The 26,357-nt window shown below is 40.9% G+C and overlaps 1 protein-coding gene across 1 annotated transcript in view; it reads right to left on the bottom strand.

The window, feature by feature from the left end:
* The window catches only part of kcnh5 (potassium voltage-gated channel subfamily H member 5), a 296,860-nt gene that overhangs the window by 242,708 nt on the left and 27,795 nt on the right, over positions 1-26,357 (bottom strand). The window contains exons 2-4 of the mRNA XM_062968582.1: positions 20,747-20,870; positions 18,855-18,961; positions 14,699-14,827 (exon numbers count right to left, since the gene is read on the bottom strand). Of these exons, the coding sequence (XP_062824652.1) occupies positions 14,699-14,827; positions 18,855-18,961; positions 20,747-20,870 (360 nt within the window). The remainder of the gene's footprint in view (positions 1-14,698; positions 14,828-18,854; positions 18,962-20,746; positions 20,871-26,357) is intronic.

The raw sequence follows: 26,357 nt of genomic DNA, 5'->3' as shown, positions 1-26,357 counted from the left end.
CCAAAGGGTTTGGATGCATGGAGGCTCCCGTTATTCCACAGAATGCATCAAGGACAAAAAATTAGTGCCAGGGGTGGTCTTCCATTATTCCAATCAGCTATAGCATATTTTACAGGAATCTGCTGATTGAAGCAACAAGGCCATGCTAGTTGGGGGATTCTGAGGTTTTTAATCAGGGTGACTAAAATGATCAAAGATCTGGAGAACAAGCCCTATGAGGAGTGGCTTAAAGAACTGGGCATGTAGCCTGCAGAAGAGAAGGCTGAAAGGAGGCACGATAGCCATTATTTATTTATTTATTTATTTATTTATTTATTTGCAGTATTTATATTCCACCCTTCTCACCCCGAAGGGGACTCAGGGCGGATCACATTATATACATATTGGGCAAACATTCAATTCCCATAAACACATCGAACTGAGACAGAGACAGACAGACAGACAGACAGACAGATGCAGAGGCAATTTAACCTTCTCCTGAGGGGATGTTTGATTCTGGCCACAGGGGGGAGCAGCTGCTTCATCATCCACTCTGACGGCACTTCCTCACTTCCTCATTCCAACGATGTAAATTAGTTAAACTTGCCTCCCCATTTTTATAAGTGGTACCTTATTTCCTACTTGATAGATGCAACTATCTTTTGGGTTGCTAGGTCAGCAACGAGCAGGGGTTATATTTTATTTTTAATTGATGGGTGCTCACCCCGCCATGGGCTGGCCTCAAATTCATGACCTCATGGTCAGAGTGATTTATTGCAGCAGCTGCTTACCAGCCTGCGCCACAGCCCAGCCCCTTATAAATATGTATAAATATGTGAGGGGAAGTCATAGGGAGGAAGGAGCAAGCTTGTTTTCTGCTGCCCTGTAAATTAGAACACAGAACGACTGCCACTTGAACATAAGGAAGACCGTCCTAACTGTGAAAGCTGTTCAGAAGTGGAACTCTCTGCCCCAGAGTGTGGTGGAGGCGCCTTCTTTGGAGGCTTTTAAACAGAGGCTGAATGTTTCTTGGCAGGGGGTTGGACTGGATGGTCCATGAGGTCTCTTCCAACTCTAGGATTCTAGGATTCTATGAGTGACAGACAGACAGACAGTCAGACACTTACTAAGTGATTATGCTTCAGAGGTTAGACCTCCCAGGTAATGTTTCATTTGGCCCCAGGAAGATAAGCAGGACTGTTTTGTTTTTTTGTTTTTTTGGGAGGGTGGTGTTGTGTGACTTCAAGTCATTTCTGACTTATAGTGATCTTGAGGCAAATCTATCATGGGGCTTTCTTGACAAGGTTTGTTCACCGGGAGGTTGCCTTTGCCTTCAAAAGTGCAGAGAAGTAAAGCAGTGGAGTTATTCGCTGGGTTTTTGTGTTTGCTTTTGACATCCTACTCTCTGCTTCTGGATCATAAATCAAACTAATTGCTTTCTTGTGGCGTTCAGCATTAAGGAGATTGGAAGCCAGGAACCTGCTTTGAGCAGAAAAGCAAAAAATATTTTAAAAGTGCAACAAGAGAAACTCAGAAAAGGATGAAATTCTAAAAAGAAGAACAACAGTTTGCCCTGTGAGGAAGACTCTTTTCCTAACTTTTTAAGGGGAAAAATATAGCTGAACATAGTGGGCAAATACGTAGCAAAGAAAGAAACACCAGCTCAGTGCATTTGAACATAGTGGGAAAATACGTAGCAAAGAAAGAAACACCAGCTCAGTGCATTTGAACATAGTGGGCAAATACGTAGCAAAGAAAGAAACACCAGCTCAGTGCATTTGACTTGAACTCCTATTTGGCTAAGTCCCTGGAGCATTGCTACAAGTCAGAGCAGACAATGCTAGCCCTAAATGGACAAAACAGCCTGATTTGGTATAAGTCAGCTTCCTATTATGGCTGGAAAGGAAATATATTGAATGAGCTTTCTCCGCCAAAGAGTGTTGGTGCCTCACCAAACTACAAATCTCAGGATTCCATAGTGTTGAGCCATGGCAGTAAAAATGGTGTCAAAATGCATAATTTCGACAATGTGGATGCACCCGTTGTCTATGAGACTATTAAGAAAAATCTCCACCTATTTTTCAATATCTTCTCCTTAAAATGTAACACAAAGTGAGTTGGATGCAAGTATATGTGCACAATCCTAAATATCTGTCTTTGCAAAATGGGTGCAGTAAAGACCGAAAAGTCACCTCTAAACAAAGCACATGAAAAGGGGTCTATATATATATTAGGGAGGAGCCCCTGGTGGCACAGCGGGTTAAACCGCTAAGCTGCTGAACTTGCTGACCGAAAGGTCGGCAGTTCAAATCCGAGGAGCGGGGTGAGCTCCCACTGTTAGCTGCAGGTTCTGCCAACCTAGCAGCCTGAAAACATGCAAATGTGAATAGATAAATAGGTACCACTCCAGCAGGAAGATAACGGTGCTCCATGCTGGCCACATGACCTTGGAGGTGTCTATGGACAACGCCAGCTCTTCAGCTTAGAAACTGAGATGAGCACCAACCCCCAGAGTCGGACATGACTAGACTTCATGTCAGGGGAAAACCTTTACCTATATATTAGGGAAAATATGCCCCCAAATACTCACGAATTTTCATGGGAGAAATGGACCACAAAATCTTGAAACCCAATTCAAAACAAGGATGTGAAGAAGTGGAAATGCAAATAGTATCAGGGGAAATGCCACAAAATCAAGTCTGAAAAAGTTCCATATTCCTACTTCCTAAGGTCCTTTTTACTAGAGGATGCCCATGCATGTCATCACCTGTTAGCCCTGTCTTACAGCTTCTTTCTTCTTTTCTAATCAGAGTTGTAAAATTGTTCCTGCTGTTTTAGAGGTCCATTTGGGAGCTGGGCTCCATCTGCTCGCCTTCCTATGCGCAGGTCTGCTCTGCCGGAGGAGCGATCATGCTGAGCTCTTTCTCTCTTTAATAAAACATGAGTGTGGCTCCATTGGGTTGCAATTAACCTCTTTGTTGCAAAATGCCTCATCTTGGAAACCAAAGGAAATAACGAAGGCATTTAATTCAGTGTGTCAGAGCGATATTTGAGACCTTAATGGGTAACAAAAATACTTGGGTTAACAACAATGTGCTTGGGGTAAGGGCCACAGGAATTACAATGATGGACATGCTAATCCTAGTCCATTCAAGTGTAAGCAACACCACTTAACAACAAAAGGGTTGTTCTGCTCATTTTGCAATCCTCCATGCTGTGGTAAAACAACCAATGCTGATGCGCAGCTGTGCCATGCAAGAGAGCTAACCCATATTCTTACTATTCTAATAAGAGCCATTTCCACAGCAAGAAAAATGAAAAAGAAGGATATCAGCCATCCTTGAGCCAATGTGGTTGTGTGGTTTGAATGTTGGACTAGGAACAGAGGACCAGGTTTCAAATCTCCACTCCATTGTGGAAACTCAGTGGCCCTTGGAAACCCAAAGTCTCAACTTGGCAGGAAAGTAATAAGAAACTAGTTCTGAAAAACCTTAAGGAAAGGCTATGTTTCCCAAAGCAGTTACTTTACTTTTGGCTCAAGAACAGAAAATGGAATGTCAGTGGACAGTAAAAGAGATTTCAGGATGAACTGAAAGCTAACCCAAAAAACCATGAAATAAATACCAAAAACTAGGAAACCTTGGCACTTGAGCATCTAACTCAGTGGTTCCCAGCCTGTGATCCATGAACCACCAGTGGTCCCCAAGAACTAAAATATGATCTGCGGCCTCACCATTACTACACCATTGCAACAAGAGTGACTGGTCTCACAAAACCCTCTTATAGTGCCAAGGCAACAGAAATGTTGGGAGGGGAGAGGCTGTCTACCCACAAAAAGCGCAATAACAAGCCTCCTGACTGCTGCTTCTCCTCCTCCTCCCTCCCATTGAGAGGAGCCCTTCCATGTGGCATCTGGAAGAAGGGGCGCATTGGTGTTGTCACTTTTAGGCCTGTTACTGTGGTTATTTGGGGTGCCATTTCAGAAAAATGCATTGGATTATTAAATATGGTTTTCTGTGGGCAAGCAGATGGCACCATTGGATGGCATATGTTCTGTAGCAAAAACTAGAGCTGTTGTGGTCTATCCAATGCAATTTTCTGAATCAGCACCCCAAATAACCAAATTGAATCTAAAGTTGACCAAAAACTGATTTGTAAACTGATTCGTAAACTAATGTTGGAGAGTGGTCCCTGGTCAAAGTTGTTCCTGGTCAAAAAATGGTTGAGAACCACTTGTCTAACTGGAGGTCAGCTGTTACTAACAGTGCCATGGATTTTGAAGAGGCACAAATAGAGGACGAAAGAGAGAAATGTGCCAAGAGATATGTGCATCAAACAAACCCTTGGTGTAACCACCTTCCACCTAGAAATGTATGTCCTCACTGCAAAAGACCATGCAGATCCAGAAAAAGGTCTCTACAGTCTCTTATGGACCCACTACCAAGACTCTACCCATGAAAGACAATCATACTCAAACCTCAAGTAATCTTCTCTGACCATAAGAAATTTTAAGGGATCCCCAACCAATGGAAGCAACACATTGAGGAAGGATGAGATATAAATGTGATCCCCAGTTTAAGGAATGCACTCTTCTTGCAGATCTGGCTAGTGCCATTTAGGAATGGCACCATTCAGAGGCTTTGAAGGCCCCACTGCTCACCTACAGACTTTTCTCTACAGCATTGACTTCCTCCCACTGTCAAGATTGGAGTCACCTTACCACTGATGGTGTCACCCAGTGTGGTCTGCACCCTCCATATCTTCCTAGTGGCACCACTGATTAGAATGGTTTTATAACATTTTTGGAATAAGTTTCCTTGATATTGCCCATCTTGAGAGCACTTTCTGGAAGCTGAAACATTTAGCAGGAGAAGGTTTCCCATCTCTGCTTTAAAAGCTGGGTCTTCTGAAATACGTATTGATTCCATAGTGATTTCAGAGAAGGTCCCGGCGGTTTGAGCTGATACTTTGCCTGGAGCCAAAATCTAATGTGGGAAATGCAGAGAAGTTTTCCAAATGATGGAGCACCTGTCAGCACACATAAGGGAAATGCATGAGTTCTCCCCTGGTGCCTTATCATCTATGTATAAAGAGAAGCAGGAAGCATTTTCAAGCCTTGCTTTGCAGAAACCAAACTGCTATGGGATGCCAACCCATTTAAAACAACACAGAAACACACGTGAATTTATCTCCCTATTCAGTTTTTAGATCCATCATGATTTAATTGCTAAATGTTGCAAGGGTTAGATTTAATAAAAAATGCAAAACAGCAAGCCTCTTTCACCAGAGCCAAAGCAATATCTTTAAATATGCAACACTTTTCCTTCAAGTCATTTCCAACTTGCTATTGTATCTGAAGAAGTGGGCTTACACATATATCAATGAAAAAAGGAAAATGGGTTAGACTCAAAAGTGACCTAACTTTTTTTTCTCCTTCTCCCTTTCTTCATTTTATGCTGCAAGAGAGCAACACGGCTATGACTCTGAAAATGACTACAATTATGTTGATTATAAGGATTGTAATAGTAATACCGGTAGATGGTGAAGAAGAGGAAGATAAGGAGTAGGAGTCTGTGTTTCTATATAGAACTATATATCTCTTATATTGAGCGCATTATCCCCAGTATATCTTGGAAGCTTAAGCTTTCCCTTTACTTCTGTAGACTACATAATGTCTTGTTTCTGACTGAAAATTTCCTATTAGGTAAAAAAAGCCCCACTATTGTTATCTTCTATCCTTTATTTTAATTTAGAAGTCACATCATTAAAAGGATGTCTAATTACCCAAATTATAAATCAATGGAAAGACAATTTGCAAAAGGGATGTAGGGTGACGCACCATGTTGAATATGCCATTTTTAGCACATGATTAAGGTTTGCGTACTGTTAAATTGCTGCTTTTGTTAATCCTTCCTAATTGCTAGACTAGGGGAAAGGGGTTTGATCAGGATAATGATTTGCATATGTTTTATGTGCGTTTTTCACAATCTATATTTTGGGGTAGAGCATTTATTAAGTGCATATCCTATGCATTTTCCATCTGTACACATTTTGGAGAGCCACGGTGATGCAGTGGGTGAAATTGCTGAGCTGTGGAATTTGCTGACCGAAAGGTTGGCAGTTCGAATATGTAGAGGAGGGTGAGCTCCAGCTGTTAGCCCCAGCTTCTGCCAACCTAGCAGTTTGAAAACATGTAAATGTGAGTGCACCTCTCTGGCGGGAAGGTAACGACGCTTCATGCAGTCATGCCGGCCACATGACCTAGGAGGTATCTATGGACAATGCTGGCTCTTTGACTTAGAAATGGAGATGAGCACCATCCCACAGAGTTGGGCTCATCTAGACTTAATGTCAAGGGGAAACCTTTACCTTTACACGTTTTGTATCCATTGTAAAATGTATGCGTCTATGCATTTTTTTTCTTTCTGCACTTTAACAAGGTATGCATTATTTTTCTTTTGTGGACCTCATCCAAGCCCAGAAATGTCATGATTTCTGACTGCAATGTGCTGCTACATCTCTGCTCATGTTTCGAAGGAATTATGTAAACTGCTTAAAAAACAGCCTTTCATGGTGCAAATTCTTCCGATGTCTCTATTCCTACCCATAAGTCAGAAATAATTAATGAAGCAATAAAGGAAAAGTTATCTCTATTTTCCCATATTTAAGAAAGGAGTAGATATTTGTTTGGTTTCTGCTGTGAACACTCTCCAAACTGGAATACGAACCAGCTAGTCTCAAAAGTGCTGCGACATTTTGTTTTTTCTTCTTTCCTGCCCTTTTTCCAGTTGGCCCTATGGATCCTTGGATTATGTATCCATGGATTCGTCTCTCCTGAAAATATTCCAAAGTTCCCAAAAGGAAACCATAATTTTGCCATTTTATATCAAAGTGACACCGCTTTACTATGGGATTATATATAATGGGACTTGCGCATCCATGGATTTTGGTATCCACGGAGAGTCCTAGAACCAAACCCCAGCAGACACCAAAGTCGCACTGTACTCATCCTTTCTCCATTTACTTGGCATCCATTGGAAAAAGGTTGTTAGGCAACAGGATAAAACAAGTTAATGATCACTATTTCAGGAAAACAACAAATCAATAGAACAGCAAACAGAACCACATTAAAACAAAATGATTCCAAAGGAGAGCTGTAGCTGTAAACAATTAATCCAGAGGCCGGCGCAGTATGAGTGGTTCAATGACTCATATACCAAAGCTGGCCTTGTTTCTTTCTAACTTTTTGCTATTGCGTTCCTGCAAGACAGAAGGGGATTGGACTTCCTGGCCCTTGTAGTCTCTTCCAATTTTTTTGACTCCATGAGTCAATTTAAGAAAACTTTTTACAAAGAGCTATACAGCAAGATTATGCAGCCATTCCCTTAAACTGGCGTGTCTAGATAAGGAAGAAGAGAACCAGACGAGAGTTAATTCAAGATATTTTCTTTTATTAAGAGAATTCTAGGAGCTGGGGATCAATATCCTTCAGCAATTGCTCCAGCAAAATCCTGTTATACCATCACTCATCTGTCACACTGGCTTTATTTGGAGGTGTATCAAAACAAAAAGGCTGTACGTCATGTGAAATGTCCATCTGATGTATGTAAATCTCCTGCCTATCAAAAAGGGCAGGGGGAAGAAATCAGATTATTTCTTCTGAGGTAACCTGTTATTTTGTGGGGAGGAATGCAGGAGCTGTCTCACATAACAAATGTGTTAATCACTTACAGAAAACATAAGCACTGCAGTTGCATTCTGTGGCATTGGGTGCTTTCTGTGGCAGCGACTCTGCTCTGCAGTTAAATCTGAACCTGTCACAACTCACCATCAAGAGCAGAGGTGTCAAATGTGTGTCCCTCCAGGTGTTTTGGACTTCAGCTCCCAGAATTCCTGGCCATTGGACAAGCTGACAAGGGCTTCTGGGAGTTGAAGGCCCAAAAAGCTGCAGGGCCATGAATTTGACATCTCTTCTCTAGAGATAGACAATTTGGACAGAAGGAGGATTGCCAGAAATCTACATTTCCTGAGGTTGAGGCAGTAGGAGGCTGCAGATACTGACGACCGATTACCATAATTAATTCAGCAACAAATGGACAAGGAGAGATTGTGCTGCTCCTAGCAGTTATTAAGTAGGTGACACTGACATAATTAGGCATCTGGTGTCTGAAAGCATCTGCCTTTAAACCTTCCAGCCACTCCCTGACTGTTTTGTTGCTTTCAGCCTTCTTTCCTAGTGACTAAAAGTGCTTTTCAGTGTTCATGTTCTCCTGACCTTGGACTTGCTATCATTTAGGACTCAGTTCTACTTCTTGCTGGCTTTGTTTTCTGAACTACTTGAAAAACTATTGGACCAGCTGATGACCAACTACTCGCTTCTGCCTTCCACCTGTTGAATACCTTATGACTGAACTGAATTGACTACTCAACAACTCTTACTGGTTTTGGGTCACTTCCTGACTGGAACATAAGACAGAATCTATAGGGATAGGATTCGGCACCATGGACAGAGCCATTTAAGTTCAAATTAAAACTAAGAGGAGATTCACTATTCCACTGAAAGAGGAACTGACATGCACCATGTCATCTGGTTCTGCGTGTATAAGTTGCATATAACATAAGCTGGGAACATGCAAGCAGAGGGCTTGAATGGATCATTAAGAAAAAAGTATGTAAAAACATGAAATACAAAGGTTTTACTTCCATCTCCAGATCAGATGAAGGGAGTGTGTTCAGTTTCTAATCAGGGTGGAAAGAAGAGAATGATCCCATCCCTCCCACCATTGAGTGAGACACAGACAGGGATTTGTAACACCGGTCTTATTTCTGATTGTTACAGCTTCTTTTTATGGCAGCAAGGGGAAAGAAACATCATCCTTCTTGTGTCATAAACTGAAACTGAACAGATCTCTTTCATTTGATCCAGCTGCTAGCTATTAAGATGGGTGCGTAAGAGCCATTCTGGAATGGGTCAAATGTAATCTGTGGGACAACGTTAGTCATTACTTACTCGTTCCATTGATTTCAGTGGTCCTACACAAAGTTTGGTTCAATCTAGATAAATCCCATTATTTAAATAAAAATGATTGTGGAAGAATACAGATCACAAACATCAGTTTGAAAGGGGCATGGGACCTTATGTAAGCTAATTACTATAACATTTAGTTTGATGCTTCTGTTGTGTGCGTTCCAGTCATTTCCAACTTATGGCGATTCTAAAGCAAACCTATCATGATATCTTTTTCGGCAAGATTTCTTCAGAGAGGGGTTGTCTTTGAACAAGGCTGAGAGAGTATGATTTGCTGAAGGTCAATTTCCATGGCTGAGCAGGGATTTGAACTCTGGTCTCCAGAGTTATAGCTCAGTGCTGTATTCACTATACCACATGGCTCAAATATAGTCTAGTATTGAGCTACAAACCCTTTCACCACTTTGGTAAGCAAAACAGAGCCTGGAAAACTGGGTTTCTTTAGCTGGCAACTCCCAGAATCCCTTCCTTGATACAAAGTTCATTATACTGTCTGGTGTATGAGCCACATTCCTCTAAGCTGTATAAGGAAGTGGTTAAAGAGTGGGACTGGGATTGGACAAATTTACATTCTAGTCCTCATTCAGTCAAGGAACGCATTGCGGGACCTTGAGCGGGTCTCTTTTTCCCAGCATAGGATGTCATAAGAATAAAGCAAGGGAGAACATGCCAACTTGAGTGCCATAGAGGAAATGTAAGAGATAGATGTAACCAGCTGATCAATATAAGCTGCATTTTGAGATTAGTTCTGAGGAAACCAAGGTCACTAAAGATGATTGACCAGGACTTTCCACGTGCATTCTTTCTCTCTCTCTTTCTTCACATTTGACCTTAGTCTTTTGGGCAGACTGGATATCAAGAAGCTTATAAATCTATAATGCTTAGAAATGTTAGCTGGTCAAAAGGGCTGTGGCAGACTACTGACAAGGGCTGGTCACAGAGAGAACAAAGGAAGCATTTGTTACAACAGCGCCAGTGGCTGTTTGTCTATTACAGAACATCCTCGATGGCTTGGTGCCATCTGAAATACCACATCCCTTGACACATGGCAGCTCATGCTTTGTGTTCATATAGCTCAGATCCAAGCTGATGGTACATATCATCTGATATGAACCTTCCCAAATTTGGATAACTTTGGGATAGGTTGATCTCTCAATGCCAGTACTCTAAAAACTATGTCTGGTGGGAACATGAGAGAAAGAGAGAGATACATTTTAGTGGCTACTCCCAGGTTCAGGCACTTACTTCCTAGAAAGTATGGGCTGCTTTTTTCCTTCTTGTCCGTAACAAGCAAAGACTTTTATCATAACAAGATTAGGGGAAGTGCAAAGGAAAGAGCTTTTAACAGTGTGTTGTATTATTTTCATTTATTTCCCTTTTTTACGAGTATGCTTTCAATAGTTTATACGGTAAGCTCTCCACTTTTATGGGGGTTAGGGTTGCAGGATGCTATAAAAGTAGAAGTTAACCATAGATGTTAACCATAGAATTACCCTAGATGAGTTAGAGATTACGAAAAGTATCTATAGCAATCTCTAGGTCAGGCATGGGCAAACTTCACCCCTCCAGGTGTTTTGGACTCCAGCTCCTACAATTCCTAACAGCCTACCAGCTCATGGGAGTTGAAGTCCAAAACATCTGGAGAGCCCAAGTTTGCCCATGCCTGCTCTAGGTCCTCTAGTGTAGCACTAGGGTCAGCTTCCATTAGGCCTAGAAATTCCTGGAGAGAAAATACTAATCAAATCATGTGAATAATCATATTGGCATAAAATAAAACGTATAAATCCAGCTGGTCAGTTGTAATTAGCCTGATTAGATCCATGTTGATAACAGCTGACATCTCAATCATGGCCTGTATTGGTTTGCTGAAATCTGCCACTAGTGCTAAGCTAGAAATGCTGTAGCTGCAATTTCATGTGACCGGGGCCACCACATCCGATGCTATAGCTACAGAACCCTGACCTAAGAACATCCTCATAAACAGAAATCTCAGTCTACATTCCCAGTCTACATTCTGTGTGGGTCACACAGACCTTGGATAAGAATGAGTACATCTACATTAGATATTTCTCATGGCCACTTTTTCTTCATAGCTCTGAAGCTGTGTAAAATATTGATGCCTGAAATAAACTCTATATCAAGCAGTGCTATTAGTAGATACGATTGAAAGCAATACTGGGCTGGCCAATGTTGCAGTGTTCATTCTAGATTTCTGGGAGGATACTATATGGCTGACATTTCAGCCTGAGCCTACAATCAAATCTACAAATGTGAAAGGCTGGCTGTAATTTTATAATTAATTCAATTGCATTGCAACAATGATACTTTTATGTTTTCTCTTTATCTATTTTAATTTCTGTAAACCATTTTGAGACCTAATACTTGCAGCAAAGTCAAAGGCTGGAATCCTGTTGAGGACTTACACCTTAGTGAGTGGATTTACACCTGTGGGAATTAGAATTGGAAATTAGTAAATGTAATATTGCTGCATGTGTCCAGGACAGCAAAAAACATTGGGACACGGATCCGTACACTAACATCAATATTTTAGTTGTGCTAAATTTTTTTTTCTCCTTGAAAGCTCATTCTTTCCATGAATAATGAACGTTGCCTCATATTTCTATATTCTTGTGCTATCGTGAGATGGTGACATTTTGCTTATATATTATGCACAAACTTTGTGTGCCCAGGAAAAAAGTTGGAATCATTCTTTTAATGAACCTGGACCTTTCCAGCTTTACATTCAGCTGGGTTTGAATGATGGTTCTCCCTAGAGTCCCACTCATTCTCCACCCTCACACATTGCATTTCCTAGTACATTGTAATTTATGCATCTTTCTGCTTTATAATTCCAAAATAAACATGGCTGGAATAGCTATAAATATGTGGCAGGGTTTTTGGAAAGGACAGAATATGAATTATGCAAATGTTAGAGCTGGATGTTTGACAAAACAGAATTGCATCTTCTACATAGTAGCATAATGATTGCAAACCACTTGTTTCCTACATTCTCACAATACTGAACCAAGCATCATAGATCCAACTCAATCACACTCATAGTGATTCCCCAAGTCACCATGCTGATCCTAGGAACTGTATTCCAGAAAGGAAACTTCTCAGGTCCTAGTTGCTATTAACATGCTACTAAATCAAGAGAAGTCATAGCTTCACTCTATTCTGCTTCGCCTTAATACTGTATCCAGTTCTGGGCATCACAATCTCAGAAAGATATGGAACATGTCCAGAGGAGGGTGACCAAAATGGTCAAAGATCTGGAAGTCAATCGCTATGTGAAACAGTTTGGGGACAGCTTGGTAGCAGACTGGCAGCCAGTGAAGCTGACATAACAGAGGGATTGTATGCTCCCAGCCTCCGGTGGCTCAGTGTGTTAAAGCACTGAGCTGATGAACTTGCAGACCGAAAGGTCCCAGGTTCAAATTCGGGGAGCAGAGTGAGCACCCGCTGTTAGCTCCAGCTTCTGCCAACCTAGCAGTTTGAAAACATGCAAATGTGGGTAGATCAATAGGTACCGCTCCGGCGGGAAGGTAACGGCGCTCCATGCAGTCATGCCGGCCACATGACCTTGGAGGTGTCTATGGATAACGCCGGCCCTTCGGCTTAGGAATGGAGATGAGCACCAACCCCCAGAATCGGACATGACTGGACTTAACGTCAGGGGAAACCTTTACTTTTACTATGCTAACTGTACACCACTCTGGTGAGCAATCTGGCTGCCACCCATTGGACTATTTGAAGCTTCCGAACAATCTTCAAAGGCAACCCCATGTAGAGCGCACTGCAGTAGTCTATTTGGGGTGTAACCAGAGGGTGGCCAAATCTGACTTCCCAAAGTATGGGCGCAACTGGCGAACAAATTTTAATTCTGAGAATGCTTCCCTGACCACTGCCAAGACCTGGGGTTCCAGGCTCAGCGATGAGTCCATGAAAACTCCCAAGATGCAAACCTGTGTCTTCAGGGGTGTGTAACCCCATCCAGGCTGTAATCCTGGATGTAACATCCACGGCCGGGCTGTGGTGCAGGCTGGTGAGCAGCCAGCTGCCAGCTGCAACAAATCACTCTGACCAAGAGGTCACGAGTTCGAGGCCAGCTCAGAGTCTGTCAGCGTTTGTCTCTGTCTCTGTTCTATGTTAAGGCATTGAATGTTTGCCTTATATGTGTGTGCAATGTGATCCGCCCTGAGTCCCCTTCAGGGTGAGAAGGGAGAAATATAAATACTGTAAATAAATAAATAAACCCTATACCCTGTTCGGCCTTGCGACTGACCAGAAGTACCTCTGTCTTGTCTGAATTCAATTTCAAATTGTTTGCCCTCATCCAGACTGTCACAGCAGCCAAGCACCAGTTCAGGACTTGAACGGCCTCCTTAGTAGCAGGTCAAAAAGGGTGATTGCGTTGAACATCATCTGTGTACAGATGACATCCAAGTCCAAAACTCCAGATGATGTTTCCCAATGGCTTCATGTAGATGTTAAACAACGTATGTGCAGATGGCAATGCATATGCATGGCAATACCCACATGCATGCCCAGCCATGTGCAACATGTAAACCATATGAAATGGCATCACATGTGGAACTATTCATCTGCAACCTTGAATTGAGAATCTCTGTTCCTCATAACAGAAGATGTCCAATGTTTTCCGCAAAGAAACATAAACATATGTTAAACATCACCAGGATTATGATCATTTGTGAATTTTGGTAATATTTTCCCCAAAACAAACAGAAAGAAAGCTGTCTCCATTTGCACCGTCAAATTCCATAGGTAGAACAAGTTAAATCCAGCATGGACTATGTTATACCTGATTGATAAAAGGTTATAGATTCAAAGCCTTGATGGGATGGCAAATCTACTAGCTTTGTTTTCCCTCTAATAAAGCCCATCTCAGATATGAAGAAATTTGTTAATCTTGATAAATTCCTAAAATGAATAGAAACAACATTCTCATTCTTATTCCCACAGTAGAATTTATGATGTTTACTCCATCAGTGAATGATGGCCTCTCCAAAGAACAACCTTGGGCATTAAAATTAAGACCAGAAAATGATTACAGGTTGAACATGCCTTGGGTTGAAATCTGAATTCCAAAATATTTTACAATGTTAAATTGTCCATATGGATAGTTGTAACAGTCAGTGATGCCTTTGCTTTCTGATAATTCAATGTATACAACCTTTGTAATTTTGCAAGGTCCGAAGTACTATCTTTGACATCTCCAACTAGCCCAGGGACTGACAGATTTAGTGACTGACTGTGTATAGATTGCAAAGAGTCTTCAATCATGATATTTATTGAGGAATGGTCAATGAGGTCACAAAGAATCGGAAACAACTGCATGAATGAAGAAGAAGACTCCAATGTCCAGAGACTTTTCTTACAATCTTTGTGAAACATCTATTTTGGTCACCATGTATGAGAATCTCTGAATCTGCACAACTTGAGTAAGGCTGTTGATGATAGGATGATTTGGAAATCTCTCATTCTTAGGTTACCCATAAGTCGGTCAGTTTGATAGACATGAGCAAGCATAGCTCAAGAAGTGAAATATTCCTCAGAGAGATAAATGGATAGATAAACAAAAAGATACATAAGCAGTCAAATCAACAGGAGCTTCATCTATTCGTCCAATCTCACTAAACCTTTCATAAACTCATGCCTTTCAAAATTTACCTTTGGTTGACTCATCTTCAATAGGTTGCTTGAATAAAGTGATGTCTTTAAAAGTGCACAGGAACAACACCACTTTGTCATGCTCATTTCGTATCGGTGCAATTTGCATGTAAAACCAAACAGGTGTTCCTGTAATCAAAAGGGGAAAAGACACGTCATGCGGAACAAAGCAACAACGCAATGACAGCCTCATAATCATGATGATCTCTTATTCATTTACCAGAACAAGCCAGTCACCCTTAAAAGCGCTCAAACCCTATTGAAGGTAACAGTAAAATAATGGATGGAAATCCAGGTCACCCTAAGGGTGCTTAACCTTGGCTAGAACATGAAGATGATATGATTATCTGGATCCAGCTAAATGCCTATCAAGTACGCAAGAAAATGTGACCATAAACAACAGGCTGTCAGCGCACAGATGGGCAAGAGCTTGTCCCAGCTGCCTTTATACCACTTCTTTTTTCCTTTTCCCACACAGTGTCTTTCTCACACACATATGGGTAAACTATCTACGTCTCTACCATCTGCATCCCTAAACACCTGGGATTTCATTTCATTTTATTGCCAATTAGTAAATGTGTGCTAATTGTCAACTCAGCTCTGTATAATCCCTATTATTCTTGAGTGTTGTTTCCAAGAGTTGCAACTTCCCACCCCACTTTTTAAAACTTGTGCATAGGATGAAGAGACATTTGAACCGAGGGCAAATCTCCCAACTAGAAGAATATATAGATAGCCTTGTTGAAACAAAACAACCAAAAGCTTGTTTAGCCCAGTGTCATCTCTCTCAGAAGGTTTTTTAAATGCAGCCTATATGGCCATCTGTTGGGAGTCCTCTGATTGTGTATCATTGCATGGCAGATTGGGGTTAGACTGGATAGCCCTTGTGGTCTCTTCTAACTCAACGTTTCTATGATTCTATTATTTTAATCCTGATTAAAGCTGAGCACTGCCTAAATCACTGGAGCCACTTGCTTTTCATCATATCTTGAAAATCTTGCTCTTTTGGACCATGGCTTGCAGAATATTCCATATTTTTAAAAAGTGTGTATGTGCATGTTTGGAGCTGCGCTGTTAATAAAGCCAACCTGCAGAAAGCGTTAGTGTGTGCAAGTGACTTTGAAATCCTGCTGTGCAACCAGCTGGAAACAAAGGAATGACAGCACTTGAGCTGTGACCAGCATGGTTCATGTGGATGACCTGTCTCAGGAGATTTGACCTAACATGTACCAGCGCTCAGGTGGACAGCCCAGACAAAAGCGCAGGCAAGCAGAAACTCAAAGAATAAGAGGTTGCAGAGGAGGCCAGGAAAAGGCATTTCAAGGATTTGGCTTGGATGTCTGAAGCAGCGATTTAAAATTGGAAAGACCATAAAGAATCAAGGCACACAATAGCTCATGGGAAGAAAGCAGGCCTTGCTAGAAGAAGGTCCAAGTTCAATTCCTGGTTCCTTCAGTGAAAAAAAGGATCAGGCAGGAAATAATGAGAAAAGTTTTGGCTGAAATTCTGGAGAACTGCCAATGGAAAGGTAGAAACATGTAGTCTTTAAAAAAAAATTGTGGTTGCTGTTACAGTAGAGTCTCATTTATCCAAAATACACGGGCCGGCAGAATGTTAGATAAGCAAATATGTTGGATAATAAGGAGGCATTAAGGAAAAGCCTATTAAACATCAAATTAGGTTATGATTTTACAAATTAAGCACTGAAACATCATGTTATACAACAAATTTGACAGAAAAAGTAGTTCAATACGCAGTAATGCTATGTAGTAATTATTGTATTTACGAATTTAGCACCAAAACATCATGATGTATTGAAAACATTGACTACAAAAATGTGTTGAATAATCCAGAACGTTTGATAAGCAAGTGTTGGATAAGTGAGACTCTACTTCAGGTCACATCTAAGTTGTGGTAACAGTAAAGCAAATCTACCATGGGGTTTTCTAGGTAAGTTATCTTTAGAAAGGAGTTGCCTTCACCTTCCTTTGAGGTTGAGAAAGTACAACTTGCTCAAGATGACCCTCTATGTTCCCACGGACAAATGGGGATTCAAACTCCGGCAGGACCATCTTAACAGCAGTATAGGGCCTCGAACAAAGCACTGAACTGAACCCTGCCTAGGCAACAACTCACAGGAATAAAAATGTAAATTATTAATGAAATAAACTTATATTTATTGGTACCTCCAATAAAATCAGTGTTTTGACATTTTAAAACATGTTGTACAGCAAAGATTAATCAAGGCAGACATTTGGACACTATAACACGAGCCATGAACTTGAAAAATGAAAAGTTTGACATAAAAATCGTATTTAGTTAGTAAATCATACTGATCTACCAATGTATGATTTACAAGACATATTTTTTTCTCATTCTACTGAGTTAGTGGGAGATTTAAATGTTGCGGCAGGAAAATTAGTGTTAAATTCTGGTCTGTGTATATGTTGACATGGGACTCCTAGGTTTGTGGGGCCTCCAGGTAACAGCCCAGCATTCCCAACCATAAAGATGGCACTAAACTCCAGTCTCCCGGAGTTCTTGTCCAAGGCTCAAACCACTACAAAGCATGCCAGCTAAGGAGTTCTGGATATTGTAGTTCAAAAGAGCAACATTCCTAGGATTTGACTATATATGGATATCTATATCTGTCTGTCTGTCTCTCTTTCTATATCACATATTTCATATCTCTCAATCAATATCACCTAAGACTAAATTATTAAGATTCTTAAATTACCTAAAACTAATGTTTTAAAATCAGTAAATCACATGCCATTAAATACCAGTTTTAATCCCAATACACCTTCAAATCAACTCCAACATATAAATGATGATCCTATCACAGGATTTACTTGGCAAGTTTTATTTAGAGGCACTTGCCATTGCCTTCTTCTGAATATAACCTGCAGAGCCTGGAATTTCCTAGCAGTATCCCTTCCCTAATAGTAGACAGGCCTGGCTCTCATCTAGAGTTGTGCGTGGAACCCATTTTCCTTTGTTACATTCATTCTTTCGTTACTTTTGTTCCTTCAGGAGCCCCGTACTTGTACAAACAGCAACCCAACACAAAAGCAAGCAAGAATCCCAGCTCTTTGCCTGCTTTTCATGAGCAGCCTTCTTGCCTTGGAGAGTATGTGTGTGGTATGCAGCCAGCCTGCAGCTGAGCGCCTCCTCTAGAGTAAGAAACAGAACTTGCCACGTTGCCTTGGAGAGAGAGTGTGTGGTGTGCAGCCAGACTGCAGCTGAGTGCCACCTCTAGAGCAAGAAACAGAACTTGCCACCTTTCCTTGGAGAGAGTGTGTGTGGTATGCAGCCAGCCTACAGCTGAGCGCCTCCTCTAGAGTAAGAAACAGAACTTGCCACGTTGCCTTGGAGAGTGAGTGTGTGGTGTGCAGCCAGCCTGCAGCTGAGTGCCTCCTCTAGAGTAAGAAACAGACTTGCCACCTTGCCTTGGAGAGAGTGTGTGTGGCGTGCAGCCTGCCTGCAGCTGAGTGCCTCCTCCAGATTAAGAAACAGAACTTGCCTCCTTGCTTTGGAGTGTGTGTGTGTGTGGCGTACAGCAAGCGCCTCTGCTCTAGAGTAGAGAAACAGGTAAGAAACTTCCTTAAAGAGCGCACCAGTGCCTGCAGCTGAGTGCCTCTCCTCTAGAGTAGAAACAGCTTAAATGCCTACGAACGGGAAGGGGAGCCTGGGAAGTGCCTCCCACCCCACCCCACCCCCCATAATGGGACAATAGAAAACAGATCTTTCAGTACCCCAGTGTAAAAATTTGCCTTCCCAATTTTGGGAGGCCCCCACAAAATGGATCGGGTGCCCCCACCGAAAGCGGGTCAAGGTTTACTGCAAAAGCACAACCCTACTCTCAACCTCTTAGGCCAAACAGGATCTGGTGTTTTCAAGTACCTAGGTAGGCTATTAAATTCCTAAAAGTAAAGAAATGGCTTAATCTCATATTGAAAAGATGATATTTTGGAACTAGTGGTCCATCCACACTATGCAATTATATTGCTTCATTCTACTTTACCTTCCATGGCAAAATCCTAAGGAATTCTTTGGGATTTGCAGTCTTACAGAAAAGCATTACCATTCAGCCTTAATAGATGTTTCAAAAGCAATGCATTTTGTTCCATGCATCCCATACTGACGCCATACTTACTGTTTTTCTTGTACAAGAGTACTTCAAAGCAATTTGACTCGTAGTTGTCAAATGTCTGTCTGACTTTTTCAATGGTCTTCTTGTCTGTGAGTTCCCCATACATAAAACTGGAGAAAGAAATAAACAAAAACAGGAGAAAAAGGAATTGAAGAAAATTCTCATCAGCTTCACGTGCCAAAACAACAAGAGCAAAAAGACATCATTGCAGGCAGACATATTTATGGCTTGGCCTAAAGTATAAATTTCAAGCTATGTATGCTTAACTATGATTTACAAGCTTGTTTTGTATTTACAGTTACAAAGCTTATGAAAACCCCTAAAGCAAACAGCATACAGTTGGAGGACTTTGTTGATAGAGGAAGGATTTATAATGATGCTGTTTTGTGTTCCATTTAAAGTGATGCTCTGCTTGCACTTACAAGAATATGTTGCTTTCGAGAGTGAAAGTGAAGGCAATACATAAATGTATAAAGTTCTTAAATTCCAAACCCATTCCAATAGACAATAATATACACACATGGCTCAGTATGATTAATTGTAACGTACTTCCAAAAGCCAGATATTATGGAGGAGATAACACTCAGTGTTTAATTCCATTTGTCTCTGCTTTTTCATTATCTTGAGTCGCGGTTGCATTTGTTTGGCTATGGGGTGTTTAGGATGGCAGGCAATCCAGCAGCCTTTTGTTACTGCTGTTGTTATTTGCCATCAAGGTGACTACAAAACAGCAAACCTATTAAGAGATTTCCAAGAGCCTCCGTTCTCAACTCCCTTCTGCAAATCTTGAAAACTCAGGCAGCCTTGACTGAATCAATCTACCTGTAGTACAGTTGGTCCTCCACATTTATGGGTTTCACTTTTGCAGATTTGGTTGTTTGTGGATTTGATGAATTTGCTGGATGGTGACCTTGGACCTAAAGAGGCTAGAGCACTTCTCTAGGTATTTGTAATTCCTCCAGCATGATTACACAATCAACTTTTAGTGAACGTTGACCATAGTGTTGTGATGGAGGACCTAAAGACTACTAGAGGTGATCTCTTAGGTTAAGAAAAAGGGGAGTTTTTAATTCAAGGTTTTTCTGCTTTCATGGGGATCCTGTGCCCCTAACCCCAGGAAATGTGGAGGGTTAACTCTACACTCTCTCTGGCGATGTTCACATGATGTAATTACAGCAGTTTAACACCAGTTTAACTGCCTTGGTTCTCTCTGATACAATGTACTGGGATTTACAGTTTCAGGAGGAACATAGAATTCCCCAGCATTTTCTTGAACTATAGTATATGCACTTTCTGACAAAAAAAGCCCAAACTACAGATCCCAGATTTCCATAGTAAAAGATTAATGACAGTTTTTTTCATGTCAGGAGCAACTTGAGAAACTGCAAGTCGCTTCTGGTGTGAGAGAATTGGCCGTCTGCAAGGACGTTGCCCAGGGGGACGCCAGGATGGCTTGAGGTTTTTACCATCCTTGTGGGAGGCTTCTCTCATGTCCCCGCATGGAGCTGGAGCTGACAGAGCAAGCTCATCCACACTCTCCCCAGATTCGAACCAGCAACCTTTAGATCAGCATCCCAATCTTAAAGTCAGCAGTCCTGCCAGCACAAGGGTTTAAGCCAGTGCTTCTCAACCTGTGGGTCCCTAGATATTTTGGCCTTCAACTCCCAGCAATCCTAACAGTTGGTAAACTGGCTGGGATTTCTGGGAGTCGCAGGCCAAAACACCTGGGGACCAACAGGTTGAAAACCACTGATTTAACCCATTGCGCCACCAAGGGCTCCAATGACAGCTGAAGTAATATCAAGCTGCCATACAATGTTATCACAATCATAGAACTCACAGCTACTGAGAAATATCCTCACAACCCAAACCAAGGAAGATGGGGAGGGACTTACCTGCATGTGCTACTTTTCTGCATGACGTCCGCTCTGTGGTACCCAGACAGTTTACAAAATCCGTCATTACTATACACTACAGGCCAGTCCACGATTTGAGCGTTGCCCAGTAAAAAACTTGATTCTAAATGGAAAGAGAAGAAGGGGAAAAGAAAAGCAGAATTAATTACCTCCATCGAAGGAAGGTAACCACGTGACTGAGATTTGTGCTTTGAAATAAACATTGACAGTGGTCTTGCTTAGTCCTGGACAAAGGGTATAAACAGTAATGATAAATGGGTGCTGCAATATAATGTTTCAGTGTAGATTTCTCCTGAATAAGGATCAAGGCAGCCATGCCCTTCTCTTTCCATTTTCTCCTCACCATTTCTCATTTCCTTTTTCCACACAGACACTTAGCTTTGTGTGACCACTGACCACATTCAGTCTTCTTTAAAATGTTTTGAGGTTTCCTTCCTTCCTTTCTTTTCAAAAAAATCACTCACTCCTGTTTCTACTTCTCTTTCACGCAAAGATTATACCATTTTGATGAGATCAGGACCATCACAATGATACCAAATTATGAAGGAGCAGCAAATATTGCAAAAGAAAGGATCAAAATTCAATCTGACTTTGATAGAGCTGGGTCAAAACTAAGAAAAGGAATTTCAACAAGGAGAAATGTAAAGTAAATGTAAAACTGTAAAATTGAAATGCACCGATATAGGATGGGTGACACCTGGCTTGAAAACCATACATTGGACCTAGGAGTCATGTTAGTAGAGCCTAAGCTGAACAAGAGTCAACAGTGTGATGCGGCAGCTTAAAAAAAAGTATTGCGATTCCAAGTTACATCAATAGGAATGTAGTGTCTAGATCAAAGAAAGTCATAATCTCACTCTATTAATGCTTTGATCAGAGCTCACCTGGAACAGTATGCTCAGTTCTAGGTAAAAAAGGTAAAGGTAAAGGTTTCCCCTGACATTAAGTCCAGTCATGTCTGACTCTGGGGGTTGGTGCTCATCTCCATTTCTAAGCCGAAGAGCCGGCGTTGTCCGTAAACACCTCCAAGGTCATGTGGCCAGCATGACTGCATGGAGCGCCGTTACCTTCCCGCCGGAGCGGTACCTATTGATCTACTCACATTTGCATGTTTTCGAACTGCTAGGTTGGCAGGAGCTGGAGCTAACAGCGGGTGCTCACTCCGCTCCCGGGATTTGAACCTGGGACCTTTTGGTCTGCAAGTTCAGCAGCTCAGCGCTTCAATGCACTTCGCCATCGGGGCTCCATAGTTCTAGGTACCACCGTTCAAGAAGGATGTCTACAAGCTGTAACACTTTCAGAGAAGGGTGACCAAGATGATCAAAAGTATGGAAAGCAAGCCCTATAAGGAGCAGCTAAGCAAGCTGTGCATGTTTACCTTGGAGAAGAGAAGACTAAGAAGTGACATGACAAATATCTTTCAGTATCTGAAGAGATATCATATAGATGATGGAGAAGAACTTTTTCCTTATAGGAACTGCTCTGTATTGGAATAGACTGCCTTAAAAGCTGGTAGACTCCCCATCCTTGAAGGTCTTTATATAGAGACTGGATTGGTATCTTTCCGGAAGGCTTTAGTTGTTTATTCCTGCATGACAGGGAGTTGAACTAGACAGCCCTTGTAATCCCTTTCATCTCTATGATTGTATGATTCTATTACCATCAAAAGAATACATTTGTTATTAGCATATAGACTAAAATAGTAACTGTGCACAAAAGCACAGCACTTCTCTTCAACTGCTGAGCTGTCACAATGTTTAATCCCTTAGCCGAGTCAGTGCATCCAACTTCAGAGGCCAAATGCCAACAGACTGAAAATCTGTTGCCCTGGATTACACTTTTACACTAGTAATTGTGCAAAGCAGTTACCCCAAAAGGTTGTACAACTAATATACAAACAGTTTGTGTAAGAGTCATCTTGCATTAGATGGCCAAGAGTTTGTTAAAGACATTGTGGCACTGATTACAAAATCACTTGTGCAAGATGGTTCGCTGTCTCTTCCAATATCAATTGTGCGACTGCGTTGTGAAATCAAAACTGTATTGGATGCCACCTTTATGTTAGGTTTGAATGTGTGTGGGTGATTGAACCACAAGCCTTGCTTTACAACAAGACAGGTCTTATGTTTTCATTTTGTCTCAGCCTATAGTATCATTAGGATTCAGTTCAGTAACTCACATCCAGTATGGAACCTCCTTCCATACCAGACTATACTACAATACTGTAGCTAAAATGCCAAGAAATTTAATACAGTCAGTGATTATAAAAGACCAGGAGCAATGAACACAGTAGTGTATGTTTATAGACAAAACCATGTGGCTCAAAGCATTATGTTAACAGGATAATTCCTCTGACCTGACTGCATACACATTACTAGGTTCAAAAAGTAAATTGGCATTGAGTTTTAGCCTTGTACATATATTGATACAGCATAAGCAAGCCAGGCTAACAAAAAATGCTTTTGTCGTTTTGTCTAAGCACTGCCTAATTTGGAGAAGTTCTGTAAGTCATCAACCAATTAAAAAATAGCAAAGCCAGCAGACCTGATGGGATCCCTGTTAAAATCTTGATATTTGTAATAAAAATAATAAATAATACAATATACTTTCATTAAACCAGAACTCAAGTGTGATGTCTCAGAGACCTTCGAGTCATGACCCCGCAGCCATTATAGATCAGACTGAAGAAGATATGGGGTTTGTTCCAACTCAGCAAGATTCTGTTCCCTTCCACATGGTCCCTGTTGACAGTTTGAGTCCAAAGCTAATTACAAAAGCCCTTGAAACAGAACCTGGTTCCCTGGAAAGTGTTCCTTTTGATAGGAAATAGTTTCTCAAAACATTCCACTCTGAAAAGGAGATTCGGAGACGAAGCGTGAGATTAGCGGAGAGAGAGGACGCTAATTAAACCGATTCCCTTGGGAGTTTCCAGGGAGGGTTGCATCTGGCAAAGTTGTTGTCTTCAGTCCATTTCCCTTGGGAAAATGTGATCAGGCACCTGGTTTGGGGGAAGATTTGAAGTCCCATAAAAGTTCTGGGCACAGGCTAGCCATCGCGGTGTCAACGTGTCAGTTGGGAAGTTAACCTCGACTCTAGTTCCTGCGGCGCGCTACTCTTGAGTAGACCGGGCGTTGCGTCTCGTCTCCCTGTCAAGTCTGGACTGCAATTCAGTTCCACCACGACCAACTTTGCCTTGCCTTGCTTCCTTGCCTTGCCTTGTTATCCCTGCCTTGGACATTGAACCTGGAACTCTTGTGAAAGACCTTGCTTTATTCCCCACTCAAACTGCTTGGAAGTTTGAGTGTGTTTTGGTTATTGGATTTAAAACTTTAAACTCTAATACTGGACATTAAACTTTATATTACTGGACTATATTTGACCTTTCCTAAAAGGACTATTGCTGGACTATATACTCTGCTTATTTTTGTTTGATTCTTTTATTGCTTTAATAAAGATATTAGATTGTTTATTGGCCTCCGTGTTGGTTTCCAGTGCTCATGCAGCCTAGAGGCGTCACATCAAGCAACCAGCAAAAAATTAAAGAAATAATCAGTTTTAACTGCCATTTAACAAAAATTGCTACTTAATTAATTACAATTTGTGGCCTGATCTAAGCATGAAGCTGGGAACATATTAAGTTTTGTTAAGAGGCTTTTAATGAGAAACGTTTTCTTTACTGGTGTCTTTTTAAATTGCTCTTAGTTCAGTGATGTTTTATTATTATAAAGTCTTTAATTATGTTTTAATATTACAACCTTTTGTGGTTTTGCCTAGAATATTTCTAGCCAGTTTTGCTGTGAGCTTCCTTGAGCCTTCATTTCAGTAGAAACATTGAATATAAATGAATAATTGGTGGTCAGATGAGACGTAGAAGAAGAATAATCACTAGTAATCTCTAGATCCTCCAGTACAACTCTAACAGAAATAAGATAATTTAATGGCCATATCCACAATTCCAGTTAGTATGGCAATAGATCTTTTTTCTCTTCTCTTGATGAATTTACAGTTGTTTTTAATTTGGGAATTTTTTTATTGTAATTTGTAATTTTTAAAACTGCTTGCTTTATTGTTTTACAAGCTGCCTCAAGGGAGCATTACAACCATGGATGGGGGGAAGATGAGAAATAATAAATGAATGAAAATAAGCAACAGAATAACATTAAAATAACTACAGTAGAGTTTCACTTATCCAAGCCTCGCTTATCCAAGTTTCTGGATTATACAAGCCATTTTTGTATTCAATGTTTTCAATATATCGTGATATTTTGGTGCTAAATTCGTAAATACAGTAATTACAACACAACATTACTGTGTATTGGACTACTTTTTCTGTCAAATTTGTTGTATAACATGATGTTTTGGTGCTTAATTTGTAAAAGCATAACCTAATTTGATGTTTAATAGGCTTTTCCTTAAACCCTCCTTATTATCCAAGATATTCACTTATCCAAGCTTCTGCCGGCCCATTTACCTTGGATAAGTGAGACTCTGCTGCATGTATACCGCTAAGCAAGAGGCCATTCAGATGAGGCATCTTCCAACTGGGAACTCAAACTCAATTTCTCCCTTATTTAACAGGGCTTTAAAAATATCCTAAACATACATTGGAATAAGAAATGTATACATACAAACTTGGGTAGAGAATCTCTGAAGGCTCATGACTTTTGCATCTCTCAAGAGAATAACCTTCCATTTTATATTATAGCTTTCTTTAGTTGCCTATTCTGAAGAGTTTGGGAAAGTCATTTTTTATTGTAACTCCCAGGTCACATCTACACTGCAATATAATCCAGTTTCTCAATGCAGATTAATTGCATTGAACTAGATTATATAGCAGTGTAGATCCATGCCCAAAATCAAGAGGTGATCCAGGTTATTAGATCAAATGACACACACTACTTTCGGGATTCTGTCTCCGCAGAGTGTAGAAACAAGAGGATTTCAAAGACAGGCAGAAATTGACTCCAATCCTTTCCCCCCCACATAGACATGTTTAAAAACGGGTATTTTTCCTTGTGATGAGAAGTGGCAGATTCATCTGGATTACCGTATATACTCGAGTATAAGCCGACTCGAATATAAGCCGAGGCACCTAATTTTACCACAAAAAACTGGGATAACTTATTGACTCGAGTGTAAGCCAAGGGTGGGAAATGCAGCAGCTATGGGTAAATTTCAAAATAAAAATAGATACCAATAAAATTTCATTAATCGAGGCATCAGTAGGTTCAATGTTTTTGAATATTTACCGTATTTCAAAGAAAAACAATAAATGAGCTCTATAAGTGGAAAAGTAGGGGCAACAAAAACAATATGGTATCAACAATAACATAACAACAACAACAACAACAACAACAACAACAACAACAACTTCATTTGGATCCCACCCTATCTCCCAATGGGGACTCAGGCCGGCTTCCAACATAGTAACAGGCAAACATTCAATGCTTATACAGTAGAGTCTCGCTTATCCAACGTTCTGGATTATCCAACGCATTTTTGTAGTCAATGATTTCAATATATCGTGATATTTTGGTGCTAAATTCGTAAATGCAGTAATTACAACATGGCATTACTGCGTATTGAACTA

This window comes from Anolis carolinensis, chromosome 1, assembly GCF_035594765.1.
Source record: "Anolis carolinensis isolate JA03-04 chromosome 1, rAnoCar3.1.pri, whole genome shotgun sequence".
NCBI classification, from domain to species: Eukaryota; Metazoa; Chordata; class Lepidosauria; order Squamata; family Dactyloidae; genus Anolis; species Anolis carolinensis.
This window is presented reverse-complemented; position numbering and strand designations above follow the sequence as displayed.